This window comes from Chaetodon auriga, chromosome 21 (genome assembly GCF_051107435.1).
Source record: "Chaetodon auriga isolate fChaAug3 chromosome 21, fChaAug3.hap1, whole genome shotgun sequence".
Taxonomy (NCBI): Eukaryota; Metazoa; Chordata; class Actinopteri; order Chaetodontiformes; family Chaetodontidae; genus Chaetodon; species Chaetodon auriga.
Window position 1 is genome coordinate 380001 of NC_135094.1, and position 20388 is coordinate 400388.

Here is a 20388-nt window from a genome sequence, read left to right on the forward strand (position 1 = left end):
TAATTAAAGGAGTCATTATAATTCATGTACAGCTCTGGTGTCGCCTGCTGATCTGCTGTCTAATATGAAGTTTACTCTGTGCGTGTGTGTTTGTTTGTGTGTGTGTGTGTGTGTGTGTGTGTGTGTGTGTGTGTGTGTGCGTTTTTTTGTCTTTCTTTGTGTGTGTTTCAGGTCCCATGCAGGAGACTGTGTACGATTTCTGGCGGATGGTTTGGCAGGAGAACACTGCCGCCATCGTCATGGTAACCAACCTGGTGGAGGTGGGGCGGGTGAGTCCACACACACAGACACACACGCGGACTGATTGTTGTGGCCATCTGGTTGCCTTTTCCTCTTTGATGAAGTTTGGGACTCCATTTCCCACAGTGCATCTGTCACGTCTCTGCTTCCTCTTTCATCTCTCTGCTGTGGAAAAGTTGATTCTCCACTGCATCACACACACGCAGCTGTGTGTGTGTGTGTGTGTGTGTGTGTGTGTGTGTGTGTGACTGCAACCACCGTACATACAATGCAAAGTTACACACACACGTCCTCACAAACAGAGGAACGCACACACATCGCCATTTAGTGTGTGTGTAAATCACACATTGAACTTTCCTAAATCCCAAACTAAACTCAAACAGAACGTGGATGGAAACTGGAGCGCGTCGCTGGTTTGAGTCGTGTGTCACTTTAACATACTTGTGCTTCAAAGAACACTTCGATCACATGTGAACACGTGTGTGACGTACCGAGCCGCCACTCACAGCGAGCGCACATCATTACTTTACGTACGTGAGTAACCACAACTTAATAATGTACATCACAAATGTGCTTCGTGTCACACTCTCACTCCTTCGTTTACACAGAAGCATTGTAAGCAGAGCACAGGTGACAAACCTGAGCACGCTGGACGTTTAGAAGCCTTGATCACAGCAGGACCCACCTCAGTTTATTAAAGATGTCCATAACAACAGAGTATATTTCACATGCACATACAGTACGTATGGAAGTATGATGCATTGATGATTGGTGATATGATTTCATATATTAGAGAGTATCGAGTCTATTTCAGATCTGACATATGACAGTTTTCTGTTCAGAATTCAGAGTTCAGACGTGACATCAGCTGGATCACAAAGTTTGATTTTTACACAGGAAATGTTTAAAGTGTCGTCATCAGATTTCCATGAAATAGCCTGATCCCATCCCTCGTCTTCACACTGCGATGACTCCTCGGTCTGTCCTGTAGCGCCTCCCTCAGGACAAACAGCTGTGGAGCGTCAGGATGTCGTTCGTTCTTTGATGAATGATGAACGCTCCAGCCTGGAGAGGCTGCTGACATGCAGCCACAGAATTTGGGGAATATGATGATAAATCAGCAACTGGTACGCTGTGAGAAATGAGGTCAGCGCGACGAAGACGAGCAGTGAGTGCGAAGCTCAGCGATGAAGCTCAGGTAGCTTGACACAGCCGATGCTGTTCGCTCCTCGTGTGAGACGGAAAAAAGCCAACTCCTCTTCCTCGTGAAATTGAAGGATTTAACCTGAGATCAGACACACACCTGCAGGCGTGCTCCCTGTCCCAGCTCTCATTACCCAGAAGGCACCAGGGAGCCGCAGAGGGGGGTTCTGGGATAGATCGTGCTGATTATCTCCCTGTGTCTTTCTCTGTCACAGCCACCACCCCTACCGCTGGTTGCCATAGCGACAGTGTGATTGGCACAGCAGTAATTAGTTGTTAATGGGGGGGGCAGGGGGGAGGGGGCGGAGCCTCTAATGAGATTTTAATATCATCTGTTGTTTCTGTTTAATTAATGAGTCCATTTATTCCTGCCTGAGTTTAATGTGAATGAATACACAACAGTGCATGTGTGTGTGTGTGTGGGCACGTGTGTACATGCGTGTGTGTGTGTGCAGGTGAAGTGTTGTAAGTACTGGCCGGACGACACAGAGATCTACGGCGACATGAAGGTGACGCTGATCGAGACTCAGCTGCTGTCAGAGTACGTGATCCGGACCTTCGCTGTGGAGAAGGTACAACACACACACACACACACACACACACACACTGTGACACACATGTGAGGAGGTGAGGTGATAATAGAAGAACTGTAGCACTGGGGTTGAGCAGGAGCCGGGGGGCGGGAGCCGATCCAGATCCAGACTCTGCAGAAAGTGACAGGAGAGAGCACAAAACTCTCATGGGAAGTCCCCTGGCAGTCTAAGCCTATAGCAGCACAGCTAGGGGCAGGTCCAAGGCAAGCCTGAGCCGGCCCTCGCTGTAAGAGGAACGTTTTCAGCCAGCAGGAGAGGAGCTTCACAGCTGAAAGCTCTGGATCCAGTTCTGCTCTCAGAGACTTTAGGAAGCAGCCTGCAGTCTGAGAACGCTGTGTTCTCGTGGGGTAACATGTGCTATGAACTCCTCAACGGGTGATTTCAGGCTTTGTTGGTGAGAAGAAGGGTTTTGAAGCCGTGCAGACAAGCTGAAGCTGTTAACACTGGTTTATTACATTAAGCTGAATGTATCAACAGGTAAACGTGAAGTGTGTTTTACAGCTCAATAATTCAGAGTCTCCCTTTGGATGTCAGAGGGGCGTGGCAGAGATCAGGGAGATCCGGCAGTTTCATTTCACCGGTTGGCCCGATCACGGTGTGCCGCTTCACGCCACCGGCCTGCTGGGCTTCATCCGCCGCGTCAAAGCCAAAACGCCACCAACCGCCGGCCCCACGGTGGTCCACTGCAGGTACACACGGCGTAATATTCATCACTGATACGTATCAGAGCTTTGTTACTGCTTTATCAATACAATGTTTTATTTAAATGGAAATAAATGTGTGTGTGTTTGTGTGTCAGTGCGGGGGCGGGCCGCACAGGTTGTTTCATAGTGATTGACATCATGCTGGACATGGCGGAAAGAGAGGGCGTGGTGGACATCTACAACTGTGTCCGAGAACTGAGAGCACGAAGGGTTAACATGGTCCAGACTGAGGTATACACACACACACACACACACACACACACATAAACATGATATACACACAGTATATTATGCACACACACACACACACACACACACACACACAACATTCTTTAATTAAAAAGAAAAAAAGAGAGAGAAAAAAAAACTCTATTGACTCTACTTCGTAGCACCTTTGTCCAGTTGGACCACAAAGTTGCGTTAGGGTACTAGAACGTTCTAGAACCTTGTGTTGTATGAAAATCTCATATGTACGTCGCTTTGGATAAAAGCGTCTGCCAAATGACTCATTGTAATTGTAACATGATATACAGACAGTATACCCCACACACACACACACACACACACACACACACACACACACACACACACACGGTGGTCTGCAGATATCAGATATGAAGAGATTTGTCAACATACAAGGAAGAAAACTGCCACCAAAATTACCAGAAAATACCAGCACTGAGGAGACACTGAGGAGACACTGAGGAGACAATGAGGAGACAATGAGGAGACACTGAGGAGACAATGAGGAGACACTGAGGAGACAATGAGGAGACAATGAGGAGACACTGAGGAGACAATGAGGAGACACTGAGGAGACAATGAGGAGACAATGAGGAGACACTGAGGAGACACTGAGGAGACAATGAGGAGACACTGAGGAGACAATGAGGAGACACTGAGGAGACAATGAGGAGACAATGAGGAGACAGTGGATGAGCTTGTATTTGGTCCAAATGTCAAAAGATGCAGAGACAAAGGGACGAGACACAGAATGAAGACAAACTTTCAGACTTTTGACTTTCAGTTTCTAATGTATGTTGTTTTTGTTGTTGTTGTTTTGTTGTTGTTTTGTATTGTCGTTTTGTTGTCATGTTTTGTATTGTTGTTTTGTTGTCATGTTTTGTTGTTGTTGTTTTGTATTGTTTTGCTGTTTTGTATTGTCGTTTTGTTGTCATGTTTTGTTGTTGTTTTGTTGTTGTTTTGTTGTTGTTTTGTTGTCATTGTTTTGTTGTTTTGTATTGTCGTTTTGTTGTCATGTTTTGTTGTTGTTTTGTTGTTGTTTTGTTGTTGTTTTGTTGTCATTGTTTTGTTGTTTTGTATTGTCGTTTTGTTGTCATGTTTTGTTGTTGTTGTTGTTGTTGTTGTTGATTTGTTGTTGTTGTTGTTTTGTTGTTGTTGTATTTTTCTCTCTTCTAAACTCGACGGAGCGTCTCAAAGAGTTTGAGTCTCTGCAGTAACGTCTGACCACTGTTCATCAGACGCTGACTGACAGGAAGTGACAGAAACGGACGCAGTGACGACCTTCGCTGTCTAACTTTTAATGTCACTCATCTGTTTTTTCTGGCCACCCTCCTCCCCCTCCTCCTCCTCCTCCTCCTCCTCTGTGCGTTGACATAAATCATTTATGAAGTGACATTTCTGCTCCTGTCAGTCAAAGCTGACAGGAGGAGGAGGAGGGCTGAGGAAGAGGTGAGCTCATCTTAAACCTCTCTGTCTACTAGGAGCAGTACGTCTTCATCCATGACGCCATCTTGGAGGCGTGTCTCTGTGGTGACACGGCGATTCCAGCCAATCAGCTGCGGTCGGTTTACTACGAGATGAACCGGTTGGATCCTCAGACCAACTCCAGTCAGATCAAAGAGGAGTTCAGGGTGAAGTATTGATCCGTGAGCTTTCAATGTGACGCTGAGTGAACGTGTCCAAACCAACAGGTGTGCAGGTAGAAATGTTAATGAGTCTTTAACGAGGACCAAAGACGCCTCAGAGCCTTTTAGAGACATTTATGAGTTCATTAAAGTTCATCATGTTCGTGTTTGTAAACTCATCAACTCATTAACAGAGTTCACGATGCATTCAAGGGTCATCAGTTTATTAGTAAACATCACGTCTGCAGGAGAAACGCGAGCAAGTCGCCTAGAAAACACCAATTTTACACCTTTGATTTCACCTATTTCACATAGTGATGATGGTAGTGATGATGTATTGGTGTGTGCGTGCGCAGACTCTGAACATGGTGACGCCCACGCTGCGGGTGGAGGACTGCAGCATCGCTCTGTTGCCCAGAAACCACGAGAAGAACCGCTGCATGGATGTGTTGCCTCCGGACCGCTGCCTGCCGTTCCTCATCACCATCGACGGAGAGAGCTCCAACTACATCAACGCTGCGCTGATGGACGTATGTGACACACACACACACACACACACACACACACACACACACACACCCCACCAGGTCTATTTAGTGGCTGTGCTGGAGCTTTCAATTGCACCACATGATCTTCTCTGTCTGTCTGTGTGATGTCATTTCCTGCTGCGTGGTCATATATGTTTTAACTGTTGCAGAGTTACAAACAGCCGTCAGCGTTCATCGTTACCCAGCATCCTTTGCCCAACACAGTGAAAGACTTCTGGCGTCTGGTCCTCGACTATCACTGTACGTCCATCGTCATGCTGAACGATGTCGACCCTGCACAGGTAAACATACACACACACACATCTACAAACACACACACGCACATATCTACAAACACACACATACACACATCTACAAACACACACACACACACACACACACACACACACATCTACAAACACACACACACACACACACACACATCTACAAACACACACATGCACACTGAGTGGAACCTCTGTAACCACGTCTTATGTGTCAGTTATCAATTACAATCAATTCTATATTACGATCAATTGTATATCATAATCAATTCTTGTTCATGATACAATAAATACAGAAATGAGACGTTTCAGTCAAATCTGAGTCCATCTCGTCTGTTTGACCTGCTGTGTGTGGAACAGTGGTGAGAAACAGTAAAGTAAGTTGTAAAGACAAGAAATGACTCCATGAAGAGAAGGAAGTCAATCTGTCTGTCTGTCTGCCTGTCTGTCTGTCTGCCTGTCTGTCTGTCTGCCTGTCTGTCTGTCTGTCTGTCTGCCTGTCTGCCTGTCTGTCTGTCTGCCTGTCTGTCTCTCTGCCTGTCTGTCTGTCTGTCTGTCTGTCTGTGTCTCAGCTCTGTCCTCAGTACTGGCCGGAGAACGGCCTCCATCGTCTCGGCTCCCTGCAGGTGGAGTTTGTCTCTGCGGATCTGGAGGAGGACGTCATCAGCCGCATCTTCAGGATCTATAACACGGCCAGGGTGCGTTTCTTTTATACTCTCCCTCCTCCCTTCTATCACTATCACACATCAGGACTGTATCTCGTCATGAATCTGATTGAGACAACTGTTGAGACCAAGTAGGACCAGGTGTGTTCCAGACTGGGTCAGCTGGTGTTGACAGTCAGCAGGTAAAACCGTGCAGTGTTTGATGGGTAGAGTCTGAGTCTCTGTTTCTGAACACTTTAAGCTGCTGGTTGTTGTCCATGTTTGTTTAGAAGACATTGAGTGTTGGTGTTCTCGAAGGTTTTCCATTTATACAAACTACAGTATCTGTTGGCCCTAACAAAATATCCACATACTGTCTTTATTTATGCTTATTTCTGTAATTTCTACAACAGTTGATGCTAGCTGATGCTAACTGTTGCTAGCTGAGAGTTTCATAGGAAGTCATATTGACATATTGATGTTCATGGTGGTTGAGAGTTGTTGCCTTTAAAGTGCACAGAGAAACCAAAGTTATTAGCATGTTAGCTTTCAAGCTTGTTCAATGTTAACATTAGCTTGTTAGCAACAAAGATTAGATTTGTAGCTCTAGAGCACAGTTTGTATGTGACACTGACATTAGCTGACATCAGCTTAGCTCTTGGTTGTTACATCAGATCCAGTTGATGCTAGCTGGCACCAGTGGTTGATATTGCTAATATCGACCACAGTCATCTCATACTATAAGTTCAAGTAGCTGATGCTACTGATGCTAGCTATCACTAGTGGATGCCGGGTGAAGTGCACAGTCAGATGAAATGAAAAAAAAAAAAAAAAACTAGTTTGTTAGCGCCTAAAGTCAGGAGAAGGCAGCGTTAGCTTGTTAGCGACAGTCTGGTGTTTCTTGCTCATTAGAGCTGTGATCAGACGTTAGTCGACGTGTTAGCTGCGCTAGCAGAACAGAATCCGGCTCTGTCGGTCTGTGGTTGTTTCATTTCGACCCCCTTTACGCCCTCAGGTGTTCAGAGCGTGTTTGATTTCTGTCTGCTAACGTTCAGCTGTGCTTGTGTTTGATCCAAACCTCGATTTCTTTCCTGCTTCGCCAAATTTAGATCAGAATGCGTTTGATTTAAACCTCTTCACCTCCCCATCGGGCTGAGTTTAGATTGTGTGGTGTTTGATTTGTGCTTCATTTCCTCCCCGTGTCCCACAAAATTTCAGCTGCGTTTGATCCAGACCCCCCCTCCCCACCCGCCTCGCTGTGGCAGGTCAGATTTAGCTTTTGGTGCGTTTGATTTGAACCCTTTCTCCTCCCTGTCTGCTCACGTTTATGTTAGGATCTGTTTATCTTCCATCTGTCACTTGCCCCACCGCCTTCATTCTCTCTGTTTACCTCTCTTACCTCCTTTGTTCCTGCCTGTACTCCTTTCCTTCCCTTCTTCCTCCGTTCCTTCCTCACCCCCTTCTTTGCTTCCTTCCCTCCTTTCAGTCCTTCTTGCCTTCCCTATTCCTTTCTCTTTCCTTCTCTCCTTCCCTCCTTTGCTTCCGTCAGACTTTCTTTACTCCTTACATTTGTTGCTCACTTCCTCCTCTCCTTCCCTCTATCCTTTTTTACTTTCCATTCCTCTCTGTATCTCATTCTTTCATTACTTAACACTTTCTTTTTCCCCTCACTCCTTTGTTCCACTTTGTATCTCTTTATGTCTTGCTTATGTCCTTCTTTCCTTTCCTTTGTTACTTTCTGTGCTTCCTTCTTTGCTTCCTTACAGCCTTCCAACCTGTCAACATTTAGGTTAGGGTGTGTTTGATTTTAACCTCCTTTCAGCTCTTCCTCCTTCCCTACATGATTTTACCTCGGGGCGTGCTTCTTTTCCTCACCCTGACCGACCTGAGGTGCGGTTGGGGTGAGCTTGTTTTGACCCTCCTGTCCTCCCTGTGTGTCCCAGCCACAGGACGGGTACCGCATGGTGCAGCAGTTCCAGTTCCTGGGCTGGCCGATGTACCGCGACACGCCGGTCTCCAAGCGCTCCTTCCTCAAACTGGTTCACCAGGTGGACAAATGGCAGGAGGAGTACGATGGGGGAGAGGGACGCACTGTGGTCCACTGCCTGTAAGAATTCACAAAATACAGTACTGGATGTAGTACTAGAGTCACTACTGCAATGTAGTACTGCTGATACAGTACAAAGTACAAAGAATACTGAGCTGATGGTTCTCCTCTGTCATCAGTGATGGTTTGTCTCCATCTAGTGGTGACAAGTGGAAAAAACACCCTGCCTGGACTTCTTCTGAATCTCTCCTTCTCTTCTCCTCCTCTCCCCTCTCCCCTCTCCTCCTCCTCTCCTCCTCCTCAGTAATGGAGGAGGTCGCAGTGGTGTTTTCTGCAGTATCAGTATTGTGTGTGAGATGTTGCGACAGCAGCGCTGCGTCGATGTTTTCCACGCTGTTAAAACGCTGAGAAACAACAAGCCAAACATGGTGGACCTGCTGGTAACTGAGACGCACACACACGCATGCACACGCACGCACGCACACACACACACACACACACACACACACACACACACACATACTTCATTAAAACAATGTGTAATTATTGTTTGAAATTCATATTTTGCTTTTATTTTGCTCACTTCTGTTTTTAATTATTCGATTAGTTTCTGTGACTTTTAGTGTTTACTACAAAGTCATTGTTACTGTTGTTGTTGTTTATATATATTTATACATATATGTGGTACACACTGTACATTTGTTCGTAAATATCCCTCTGAATTGAAAATGATATGTTTTACAAATGAAAAGAGTAGTATTGCATACATGTATAATATTTGTTATATTTTATGATATATACAATAGTGTTATTGTCATGAATAGATTGTTGTTGTTGTTGTGATGATGAAGGATGAAGGTGACCTCTGACCTCTGTGCCTCTCTACAGGAACAGTATAAATTCTGTTATGAAGTCGCTCTGGAGTATCTCAACTCTGCTTAGCCTCAACGACAGACACTCCTTCATCTTCCTCTTCATCGTTATGATGCTGCGCTCAGTCTGACAGGAGGAAGAGGAGGGAGAGGAGGTCTACTACTGACTGAAGGAGAGGAGCAAGAGGAGGGTGGACTGACGGAAGTGAAGTGAGGAAGAGGAGGAGGATGTTTTTGCACTGCCTTGTTTGACACGCCGGCCTCCAGCTGTTCTCACCGTGCGTCACTCTGTCGTGTTCAACCTCTCGTGTTTTATTGTTTTTGTCGTAAAGTAAAGGAACCAAAACGCCGTCAGACGTGAAGCTTCACCGGGTTCATTTTTTACGTCCGAGTGGAGCATCCTGTTCAGGTGACAGACTCCAAGGATCTGCCTGAACTCACCTGTCCCGACACACCCAAACTCACCGCCTCTTCATCCCTGTGTCTTTGTGTTTCCTCTTCGAACTAAAGCAGCGGCTTTAAGACAAACAACATTTCAGCTTTTGGAATATTTAGCAATCAAACATCTCATAAGAAAACAAAAGTTCTCATATTACGAGGACACGTTTAAAAACAGTGATGTAAACACAGAGGATGGACTGGGCTGACTGGGAACACTGGTGTGGTCCTTTAAAGAGCGCGATGGCACCTAGCAGGAGGATGAGAAGAAAAAGAAATTCACATGAAACAGTAAAATCTCTGAATGAGTTCAGTTTAAGAGTATTTTCGTCTTTTCATCAGGTTTTAAACAACAACGTCACGTCTGATTGGCCGCAGAGCTTTGTGACATCAGAGCTCATCGAGTCTTTGTGAGGTTTAATTAGAGCTGAAATGATTTGTGATCAATCAGTTCATTGGTCAACAGAATGCATCACCAGCTGTCCTGATAACTGACCATTCACTAAGCCCCTCCCCCAAACAGCGACTGTCAAGCGTCACCTTGTGAGTGACACAGTCAGGTGACGCGGTCAGGTGACGCAGAGAAGACGTTTAGTTTGAGTACTTGACTGTGAGCAGTCTGCTGGTACTGCAGCACTTTGTTCATTGTACACAGTATGCAGTAAGTTAGCACCAGTCTGTTTATATGCTCTAATGCATGCTGCTAATGTTAGCATGTCTGGCTAACTACCTTGCGTCACTTCCAAGCCTGGGAGTTAGCATATCATTAGCTTAATTAAACTCTGCTCGCTACCAGCACATCAGCTGTGTGAGTTGTCCTGGTGCAAGTAGATTTTATGCTAATGTTGAGGACGTCACGCTGTGGACAAACTCATGTTTGATAACATGTTTCTCAGATTAGTCCGTTAGTCCTCATCCTAAAAGCCTTGTACCCTGAAAGCTAAAGATGAAACATGCTGTTTATGACCGATTTGATTATTCAGGGATGTAAACTGAGTGAGCAGTTAAACAGCCTTATGTTAGGATGAAACAACGGTCTTACAGTCGGACCTTTTTTTTTATTGATTTATGATCTTCTACATGGATCAGTAATGTGAGGATCATTAACGTGAGGATTATTGGACTGTTTACCTGTTAGCATTGGCCTCATTCTGTTAGCATATTATCATGGGTGTAGCCTCCAAGTGCATTTCGTTTGTTTATTTATAAGGACAATTCACATTCATTAACATTTCTGTGGATGTGCAGCTAGCTGGCTAATTTTCAGCTGCATCCTTCAGAAGTTAGAGGTCAAGAAACCCAATCATACGACAGTGAGATGATAAAATGACAACAAGTGTGAGAAAATCGGGATTCACCAGACGGTCCACAAATCATGCAAAGCAACAGCAGCAGTCAGACACTTTTACAGTCAGCTGGAGAACCAACTAATGGAGATAACTTTAGCTCAGTTAGCTAGCTAGCGACCAACGTTGAAATCTGAGTGACAGGTACAACAGCAACTGAGGGGGCGGGCTTAGAGAACTGTCCGTTGTTTTATCGTACTGAGTTTTAATTGACATCCATCCTGCACCTGTTAGCATTTTATTTCAACCAATCATGAGCGATGTCACGTCTTGCAAAGATTGGGGGGGGGGGGGGGGGCTAGTTTTGGTGGAGTTTTTGCGTGCGGGGAGATGGGCCCTGGCTTTAAAGTGACTACATCCCAGCATAAGAAAGGTAACGGAGCTTATTTATGATTATGTTTGCACCGTTAGCGAACAGGTTAGGCTAACATGCTAACATGACAGTTCACTGAATATTTGACAAACTACAGTGGACCCTGAGCTGAGATGAGACATAACCCTAACCCTGAGAAACATAAAAATACGTAACAGCACACAGACGCTTGTGTTAAGAGCCGCTGTCCGTCCATTTGTCTGTCTTCTTCGGTGGTGTTTGATCTTTCCTGCTGCAAATTCAAAGACTTGAACTGGAACAGAATCGTCGTCTTTCCTTTGGGTAAATCCAGAATGAATCCACATGTTTTCCCTGATCCCCTTCAGGTTCTGTGTTTTCAGGTTTTCTTCTGTTTGTGTTCTCCTCGGCTGGATGATGCTGGTTGGTGGTTTTGGTTTTGGACAGAGATGGAGGCGAGCTGTTAATAATGTAAATAAAGCAGGAGGAAGCAGGAAGAAGAATATTTATTCCTTCAGTTGTTCTCAGTGTTGATGTTGTCGTCGTCGTTCTTGTGAAGCACACAGAGAGAGACAATCATGTCGGAAGATTTTAATGTTCCGCCATCAGAGCCACAATTAGACCAGAAAGCTACCTAACGCCACTGACGCATGCTCTGGGCTCGCCATAACCCAGCTGACGCATGCTCTGGTTTCGTTGTAACCCGGCTGACCCGTGCTCTGGGTTGGGTGTCATCCTGGTTATAAACCGCTCTGGGTTGTCTAACCCTGGCTGTGTATGGTTGTGGTTTTGATTGAACCCTGTTAATGTGTGGCGCTGGTGCTGATAAGAACATTATTGTAATGAAAGCTTTTATTTATGTTGTATGATTCCAAAATACTACAAATAAAAATGTGTATACACTCTTAAACTGTATGATCAATTGTGTGTGCGTTTGTAGGGCAGCCAATCAAAACTCAAGTCAGAGCCTGCGAGTCAACCAGGAAGTAGTGTTAGTAGCCTCCTGCAAATGTCCAAGTGTCAAGAGTCCAAGGAAATTAAATTGTTTTGTCATATTTTTTACTTCCTGAACAAACATGACCAAATATGATCGGATCACCTTGAACATTAGCTGACTAATGTTTAGCATTAAGTCAATCACACTGTTTTCTCACTTTCTGCTAATGATAAAATACTGAAGCTAAAATAGTAATGTTAAAATGCTAATGCTCAGGCTACATGCTAATGTTAAAATGCTAATGCTCAGGCTACATGCTAATGTTAAAATGCTAATGTTCAGGCTACATGGCAAAGTTAAAATGCTAATGTTCAGGCTACATGGCAAAGTTAAAATGCTAATGTTCAGGCTACATGTTAATGTTAAAATGTTAGCGTTGGTACAAAGGTGGTTCTGACAGACTGAAGATGGTTCATCCACTCAGTTTCACTCTGTCGTCTTTCTGGATTTTATGCCACAGATGATTTTTAACACAGATCTTCATCAGAATCTCATTTTGAGACTAAAGGAGATGAATTAAACCTTGAAGCACATTTACTTTTATTCCTTTGTGGAAGACGAACAGGTGAGGAGTCTCATACCTGACCACTCGCTTCTTCCTATTGGCTCGCAGACCTGAAGGTCTTATCCAGACTGCAGCAGTTGGATGGACACACTGACTGCAGTGGCAGGTAAACTCGAATCCTTTCCGGAACCCGACTGTGAGTCGGTCCACCTGAGAATACATGTACACAATAAACTCATCGAGGTAACGTGACACAGTGAGTGAAGGCTTTGTACTTGTACTCCTGTGAAATTCATATTGATATATATTCTTCTGATATCACAGTAAACTGAATATCTTTTTGTTTTGGACAAAATTGTGACATTTTCAAAAATTTTCAGAAATTTTACAGAGTAGTTTATTGAGATAATAACTGTGAGGTTAATCTTTACTAAACCAATCTTTAGCTCAAGCCCTGATGGTTTCTTACTGTTTTACTGATATGTATTTAAACTCCACCGTCGGTTGCAGTGCGTGTTCTGACCTGTAGGGGCACCGTGAACGCACCTCGGCGGACATCCTGTCGGAAGCTGAGAAGAAGCCCGACAAGTGTATCCGGTGCAGCCTGTTGTGTCGGCGCAGTTTTGGTGTTTTTCTGACCGGAGTTAAATCTGCTTTTTGTGTTAAATCGCTGCCTAACATTTGAGCCTCCTCACTCACACTACGTGACCCGCTCAGCTCGCAGGTAAGACGGACACGACTATTGAATCTGTCGGGTTGTGGGGACGTTAGTTAGCTGATGTTAGCACTGTGCTAATGTTAGCATGTGAGCGGAGATTAGTGAGAGCGGTAAGAGGAAGTTTTCGATTCCTCCAGCAGACAGACAGACAGACAGACAGGCAGGCAGGCAAGCAGGCAGGCAGGCAGACAGACAGGGTTTATATGAACAGTGATTTTGTTTATTTGTGGAAAATAAAACGCCGGAAGTCCGCCAACAGGCTGACAGTCAAAACTCCACTGATCGCCTCCATTAGATTGAAATGTGTAACAGGCAGCAGGTTGAGGCCGAGCACTCCTCATCATCCTCATCCTCATCCTCATCCCCCTCCTCACCATCATCATTATCATCATCATCAGCAGCAGCAGCAGCAGCAGCAGCAGCACGACCTCTCACTGTAACTTGATGGACAGAAGACCAGCAACTTTGTCTCGAGGAGCCTCCTCTCAGGACACCTGTGTGCTGTTTGGTTGGTGAAGTGAAGGCGGTCGGCCATGTTCAGTCTGCGAACAGCTCGTGTTTGTCAGAAAGAAGCTGAAGAGACGATCAACCACCAGAATCCTCCTCAGGCCAAGACCGCATCCAGCATCCAGGGCTAACATGGAGCTAAAGCTAACCCGTTAGCCTCTAAGAGTAGAAAAAAAGTGGGATAAATTTGAACCCTTTGTTTGACTAAACGTCACACATCTGTCCAGTCTGAATATTTTCAATGAAAGAAGGAATATTGACAGAGTGAACAAGTGAGTGAACAAATGAACAAATGAGTGAATGAGTGAGTGAATACATGATGTGTCTGTGTTCAGGTCCTGTTTGAAAAATGTCGTCTGGACTCCTGGAGCCTCCTGAAGGAGGAGAACAACTCTGTGTCTTCCTGCTGAGAGAGGAGGAGGAGGAGGAAGAGGTGGAGGAGAGGAGGAGGGAGGTGGGCTGCCAATGGGAGAGTCCAGAGGAGGAGAGGAGGGAGGTGGGCTGCCAGAGCGACTCAGCAGAGAGGAGAGACGCTGCTGTCCAGGTGGACCTGCTGACTCAGCAGCTCAGCTGGAGACACACAGGTGAGACACACCTGCAAACATGTGACTTGTGTGTCAGAACAAGTCTGCTGTTTTTAGGAAAGCACAGCTGTAGAGTCGATTCTGTTTGGAACTACAGTTCCCATGATGCTTTAAGTTGTGGAAGCAGGATGTGTTGTTACCACGGAGACATTTTTTATACTGTATTTGTTCTCATTAAGTCAAAGTGTCTTTGTCTGAAGGTTTGTTCTGATTGGACATCAGCGGTGATGATCACCTCAGGAAGTGATGTCACACTCAGTGACTCTGAGTTCTGACTGTGAAGGTTTGAAGGTCCAGAACACCAGAAGAAGAAATGCCTGTCCAATCAGCAGGTTGATTAACAGCCGGCTGAACTGACAGCAGGTGGCAGCAGAGCACACAGACTGACCACAGATCAGTTTGCTCAGCTTGGAGTCGCCTTCACAGTCTCTTAGAAGCTGATCTGACTTCAGACCAATTTCAGAGTTAATTGAAGTGTATTTATTTCCTCTGTGTGTGGGTGTGTGTGTGTGTGTGTGTGTGTGGGTGTGGGTGTGTGTGTGGGTGTGGGTGTGGGTGTGTGTGTGGGTGTGTGTGTGGGTGTGGGTGTGTGTGTGTGGGTGTGGGTGTGTGGGTGTGTGTGTGTGTGGGTGTGTGTGTGTGGGTGTGGGTGGGTGTGGGTGTGGGTGGGTGTGTGTGGGTGTGGGTGTGTGTGGGTGTGTGTGTGGGTGTGTGTGTGTGTGTGGGTGTGGGTGTGTGTGGGTGTGTGTGTGTGTGTGGGTGTGTGTGTGTGGGTGTGTGTGTGTGGGTGTGGGTGTGGGTGTGGGTGTGGGTGTGTGTGTGGGTGTGGGTGTGGGTGTGGGTGGGTGTGGGTGTGGGTGTGTGTGTGTGGGTGTGGGTGTGGGTGTGGGTGTGTGTGGGTGTGGGTGTGTGTGTGTGGGTGTGTGTGTGGGTGTGGGTGTGTGTGGGTGTGGGTGTGTGTGTGTGTGGGTGTGGGTGTGGGTGTGTGGGTGTGTGTGTGTGGGTGTGGGTGTGTGTGTGGGTGTGTGTGTGTGTGGGTGTGTGTGTGTGTGTGGGTGTCCTGGGTTTTGTCAGGCTGATCAGTTTGCTTCTTTAATAATGAGAAACTTTGTTTGTAAAGCACCTTTCAAACAGGAAGCGCAGCTCAAAGTTCTCTCAACACAGAAATGAACCACAAAGAGGAGACAACAGCTGTGTCCCAGTTCAGCGGCTGCGTCCTTCGCAGGATGGATTTGAAGGCCAATTACGTCACAACGCTGCGCGAAGGCTGTCCCAATTCGTCCAAATTCGAAGTATCCTCCAATTGCAGCCGACAAATGCGTCCTCCTTTTCCCTGTATTCAGAGGATGTAGCGCTACTATCCTTCACGGCCTCCCATATCCCAAAATGCTTTGCGCACCAATTGTTTTTTTTTTTTTAATAATGGCGACCTGTTGATATGAGGAGCTCAGTTAACTGTTAGACTTATTAAAACCCTTCACTTACAAATGTTACAAGCTCGCATGTCAACTAATATCTTATTGAAGCTGTGAAGATTTTCACATCAGGTCAATTTGTAAGTTGTATAATAGGCTACATTTCGCGCCTCTTACAAGCGATAGCAGCTGTACGGGTGCATCTCTGCACCCCGTACGTGTGTTTTTCCCGGGTTAGGAGGGAAGAAGTTATGACGTCGTGACGCAATCAGGAAACGCTCTGAAGGCTAGACCGTCCCATTTACCGATAGTTGATGCGGCCGACGGAGGATCCTCGAAGGACGCAGCCTCCGGAGACCGCGAAGGCTGGGTCCTCCGAAGGATGCAGCCGCTGAATTGGGACACAGCTAGAGTGGACATGAAGACAGTGAAAGGACAATAAGATTAAACCCACTTTATACTCATCGTCAAAGTAAGACAGAATAAGGACAAAAGTAAAAATATACAATATTAAAAATATACAATGCTTAAAGTCACAGAGTAAAATGTTCAAATATGGGTTCATAGAATCACAGAATGTGTAAAATGAGGTAAAATAAGTTTAAAAGACTTCTGGTTAAAAGAAGGCAAAGCACAAAGTTTAAGATAAGATGAGACTTTATTGGTCACACAGCAGGAAAGGAAGTGGTTTCAGGCCAGTGACAGGAAGTCCCGGCCAGTTGAAGGCCGAAGTGACGAGATCGGTTTTCAGCTTTATGCTGGAGCTCGTGGAGGCTGTGGAGACGGGCTGAGGCTCACGTCGGTTTTACTGTCCTCGCTCTTGCCTGCAGGCTCGTCTGCGATGCTGCTGCAGTGTTTCGCCGTCAGACCGGATGGACCGGACGGCGGTGCTCTACTGCAGCACTGTACCACCAACCGGACCAGGACCAGAACCGTCCAGCCCGCCGTCAGACTCTCCCCCAAACCCACCCAGACCAGGTCCAGGTCCCAGAGGAGACCACCTCCTGGGAGCTCCAACGGCGCCCGGCGGAGTCCAGCTCAGCGCCGCCTCCGCCGAGTGACACCTGTGACTGAGCACCAACGGGACGAGGAGATGGAGGAGGAGGAGGAGGAGGAGGAGGAGGAGGAGGAGGAGGACATGGTGGAGGAGGACACAGGTGATCCCACCTGGACTCCATCTGAAGGAGGTGAGTGAGGACGTCAGACTTCAGGTCTCACCTGAAAAATCTGATTAGAAATTTGAAACTTTGTTTTTCTTTTTGTTAAATGTTTTCTAGTTTTTTGTTGAATTGTTTATTTTCTTATTTGTTTATTTCTTTTTTTATTTGTATTTATTCGGTTTCTTTTCTGTTACTTAAATTTTGTTGCCTTTTCAATAACGAGAAACTTAAACGGTCCCACAACATGAAATCCAGATTTTCAGAAGAGTTTCCATGCCGCCCGCCACACCTGGCAGGAAATGTCCCTTTAAAGATAAAGACAGTCTGAGGACGAGGACGTCGTGACTCGTCCTGACAGCGTCTTGTCCACATGGTCCACCTCACTGTGCAGAAGTCATATTTCAGTCTCATGAGGACAGCAAATCGTTCCATCGATTGATCGTTATTTTCAGTGTATCAATCCGTAACCTTTGACCTCTGCACTCCTTATTCTCTGAAGACGCGGGTCCTTTCTCGTTATTCTCCTGCAGGCTGTCTGAAGTGTTGTTGAAAAGGTCAAACAGATCCGCCTTCTTGAAACGCGTCCTCGCACACTTCTGTGGTGCCGCTGTCGAGGCTGAATCCTCATCTTGGCTGGAATCTGTTTCTGTCTGAGGATTGTCTCTGAGCTCGTGGTTCACCTGGGACCCTCACAGGTTCTGTCCCAGGCCGCTCTGAGAGCTTTGAAAGTCAACAGGACGGACCCTGAAACCTTTCATCCTGAGCTGTGGGGCCCTTCTTTGATGGCGTACATGCGGATGTTGTGACGGCGTGACCTCCTTCCAGTTCCATTATTTTCTCTCTCTGTTGTTTGAGAGGCTGAAGCGAAGCGTCCTCTAACTCGCCGTTAACCGTCTCCATTTCTTCGCCGCGTTGCTGCTTCAGTCAGCCTGGCGCCGTGGTTACAGACAAAGTCACGGCTGCGCTTTCTAACCTTCGATTTATGTCCATCCTGAAACGGTTGAATTCCTCTTGTATGTCGCTCCTGAGGGCGTTGCTGCTTGGAGTCCGGCCCCGGGCCTGGATGTCCTCGTCACCCTCAGGCTCCTTTGGTCTCCTCGTGCTGGTTTTGTTCTCGGTGGGTTTTATCAGCAGCGCTCTGAGAGGTTCTGTGCTCATCAGGTTCATTTGGATTTCACACGATTGAAGAGAACAAAGAACGTTTATATAATACATTTACTTTATTTCAATTTTTTAATTTTATTTTTGTTTCATTTGATTTTTCTTTTTATTCATGTGCTTTTTTATTTCAGCAGTTTCTGAATGATTACGATTAATAATTATTATTAAGTTTCTCACAAACGTCTCAGAGGATCAGACAATGAATGATGAGCTTTTCTGTCCAGAGGTCAGGACCTGAAGGACAGACTGAGACCATGTGTCTCATGTGGTCTGATCCTGGATCAGCTGTCAGTTTCTTTCTCTCTGACAGAAATCAGTTTCAGAATTTCTCTGAAAAGTTTGTCTTTTGTTGAATTCATCTTTAAAATCTTTATCCTCTGATGTCCTCTCTGTGTTTCCCCATCAGGTGTCCACTCTCGCCCCTCGGCCCTTGAGGACGTTCAGTTGGACTCAGAGTCCCAGCATGCAGCTCTTCATGTGGTGAAGCTGGAGCCCGGTACCACCATGTGTGACGTGTGCGGTAAAGTGATGAAGAACAAGTCGAGTCTGGCCCGACACTCCTTTATCCACACGGGGAAGAAGCCGTTTGCCTGCCACCTATGCGACCTGCGCTTCAACCGCCGCGACAACCTGCAACACCACCTGAACCGGTTACATCCCAACGGCGTCGCCAAGCTGGAGAAGCAGCGCGAGGTTCAGGCCTGGCTGTGCGCCGTCTGTGGGAAAACCTTCAGCTGCAGGTCCCGGCTGAAAACCCACGAGGTCATCCACTCGGGGGTGAAACCTCACCGCTGCGACCTCTGCCCCAAAGCCTACATGAGGACCAATGACCTCGAGCACCACAAGAAGATCACCCATGTCGACGGCGCCGTAGAGAGCCAGCGGTCGAGCTCGCTGCTCTGCGACTTCTGCGGCAAGGAGTTCAAATGCAGGTCGCAGCTGTCCATCCACTTCCAGACTCACACCGGAGAACGGCCGCACCTCTGTGACATCTGCGGACGCAAATTCGGCCGGCAGTACCAGCTCAAGCGCCATAAAACCCTGGTCCACTGCAACCGAGCGAATGGCGAGGAGGACCGGCAGTGCGAGGCGCCGTTTGCCTGCGACGTCTGCGGGAAGCGGATGAAATCTGAAGCGCTCCTCGCCGCTCACTCCCGCATCCACTCGGGCGACAAACCCCACCGCTGCGGCATCTGTCTGCGCAGCTTCCAGCGCGCCACCTGCCTGAAGCAGCACCACATACGCGTTCACCTGAGGGTCAGAGTGAACGAGGCGCCGCACAGCATCGGACGCAGGAAGAGCTCGGCGGAGGCCAAGACGTTCCCGTGTCCAATCTGCGGCAAAGTTTTCAAATTCAAGTCTCTGCTGGCAAGTCACTCCCTGATCCACAGCGAGATCCGACCGTATGGCTGCGACTTCTGCAGCCGCAGCTTCAGGCGCCTGAGTCACCTGAAGAGGCACCGCGAGGTCGTCCACGCCAATGGAGAGCGCCTGCCGCAGAGCTTCATCTGCCACATCTGCGGCAAAGACAAGAAGTGCCGCTCGCAGCTCGCCAGACACGTCATCATCCACACCGGGGAGCGCCCGTTCGCCTGCGACCTCTGTACCGCCCGCTTCAACCGCAGCGGGAACCTGCAGCAGCACAGGAAGCGCATGCACGGCGTGGGGACGGCACCCACAGAGGAAGCCCCGCCCATCCTGTTCGACGACGACATGATGCCCGCCCTGACTTACAAACAGGAAGAGACGGTGGTGGCCGTCGATGCCGTGACCGAGGGCTGCGAGGCGAGCGACGAGACGGACGGCGTTCAGCTCGTCACCACCTGACCGGAAACCACAATCTGAACCGAGCACGCTCAGAACGTCCCGCCCTCCTGCTTTCTGCCTTTGCATCCTGAAGCTGGAGATGTAGAGGCGGTCTGATGTTTGACGGTTTGTGCTGACAAACTGAACCTGAGAACACGCGAGAACGTTGGAGAACCTCCGACAGAAGGAGGCGCTGGTAGTCCAGGTGGTGAGCATCGACGAATCATTGAACGACTTCAGAAACAAACGCTACTTCGAATATTTGAATTAAACTCTGCGGGAGCTTTCAGCTGGATCACATGGTCTTCCTCAAGAGTTCCTCTCCTCCTCCTCCTCAGATTAATTAATCGTGACTCTTGTCAGAAGTTTTTTTTTTGTTGTAATCAAATAAACGGAGACAGCTGATTGGTTGACTCGGGTCACAGAAAGCGTTTTATT

The 20388-nt window shown here is 47.1% G+C and overlaps 2 protein-coding genes across 7 annotated transcripts in view; both read left to right on the top strand.

Annotated features, from left to right (window-relative positions):
• The window catches only part of LOC143339665 (receptor-type tyrosine-protein phosphatase mu-like), a 115028-nt gene extending 103016 nt beyond the window's left edge, over positions 1–12012 (top strand). For all 5 annotated transcript variants that reach the window (XM_076761021.1, XM_076761022.1, XM_076761023.1 and 2 more), the window contains 11 exons: positions 172–269; positions 1899–2015; positions 2571–2725; positions 2836–2971; positions 4465–4614; positions 4965–5138; positions 5306–5437; positions 5992–6117; positions 8007–8170; positions 8415–8550; positions 8999–12012. In XM_076761021.1, the coding sequence (XP_076617136.1) occupies positions 172–269; positions 1899–2015; positions 2571–2725; positions 2836–2971; positions 4465–4614; positions 4965–5138; positions 5306–5437; positions 5992–6117; positions 8007–8170; positions 8415–8550; positions 8999–9052 (1442 nt within the window). In that variant the 3' untranslated portion in view covers positions 9053–12012. The remainder of the gene's footprint in view (positions 1–171; positions 270–1898; positions 2016–2570; positions 2726–2835; positions 2972–4464; positions 4615–4964; positions 5139–5305; positions 5438–5991; positions 6118–8006; positions 8171–8414; positions 8551–8998) is intronic.
• Positions 12013–13170: 1158 nt separating this feature from the next.
• Positions 13171–20363, top strand: LOC143340033 (zinc finger Y-chromosomal protein 1-like). Of its 2 annotated transcripts, none has more exons than XM_076761622.1 (4): positions 13171–13323; positions 13716–14408; positions 16654–17010; positions 18551–20363. In XM_076761622.1, exons 2-4 carry the CDS (start codon positions 14174–14176, stop codon positions 19969–19971), a joined length of 2013 nt encoding a protein of 670 aa, XP_076617737.1. In that variant the 5' UTR covers positions 13171–13323; positions 13716–14173; the 3' UTR covers positions 19972–20363. The 2 variants fall into 2 exon arrangements, with proteins under 2 accessions (XP_076617737.1, XP_076617736.1); XM_076761621.1 differs by having other exon boundaries at positions 14160–14408.
• Positions 20364–20388: the final 25 nt, after the last annotated feature.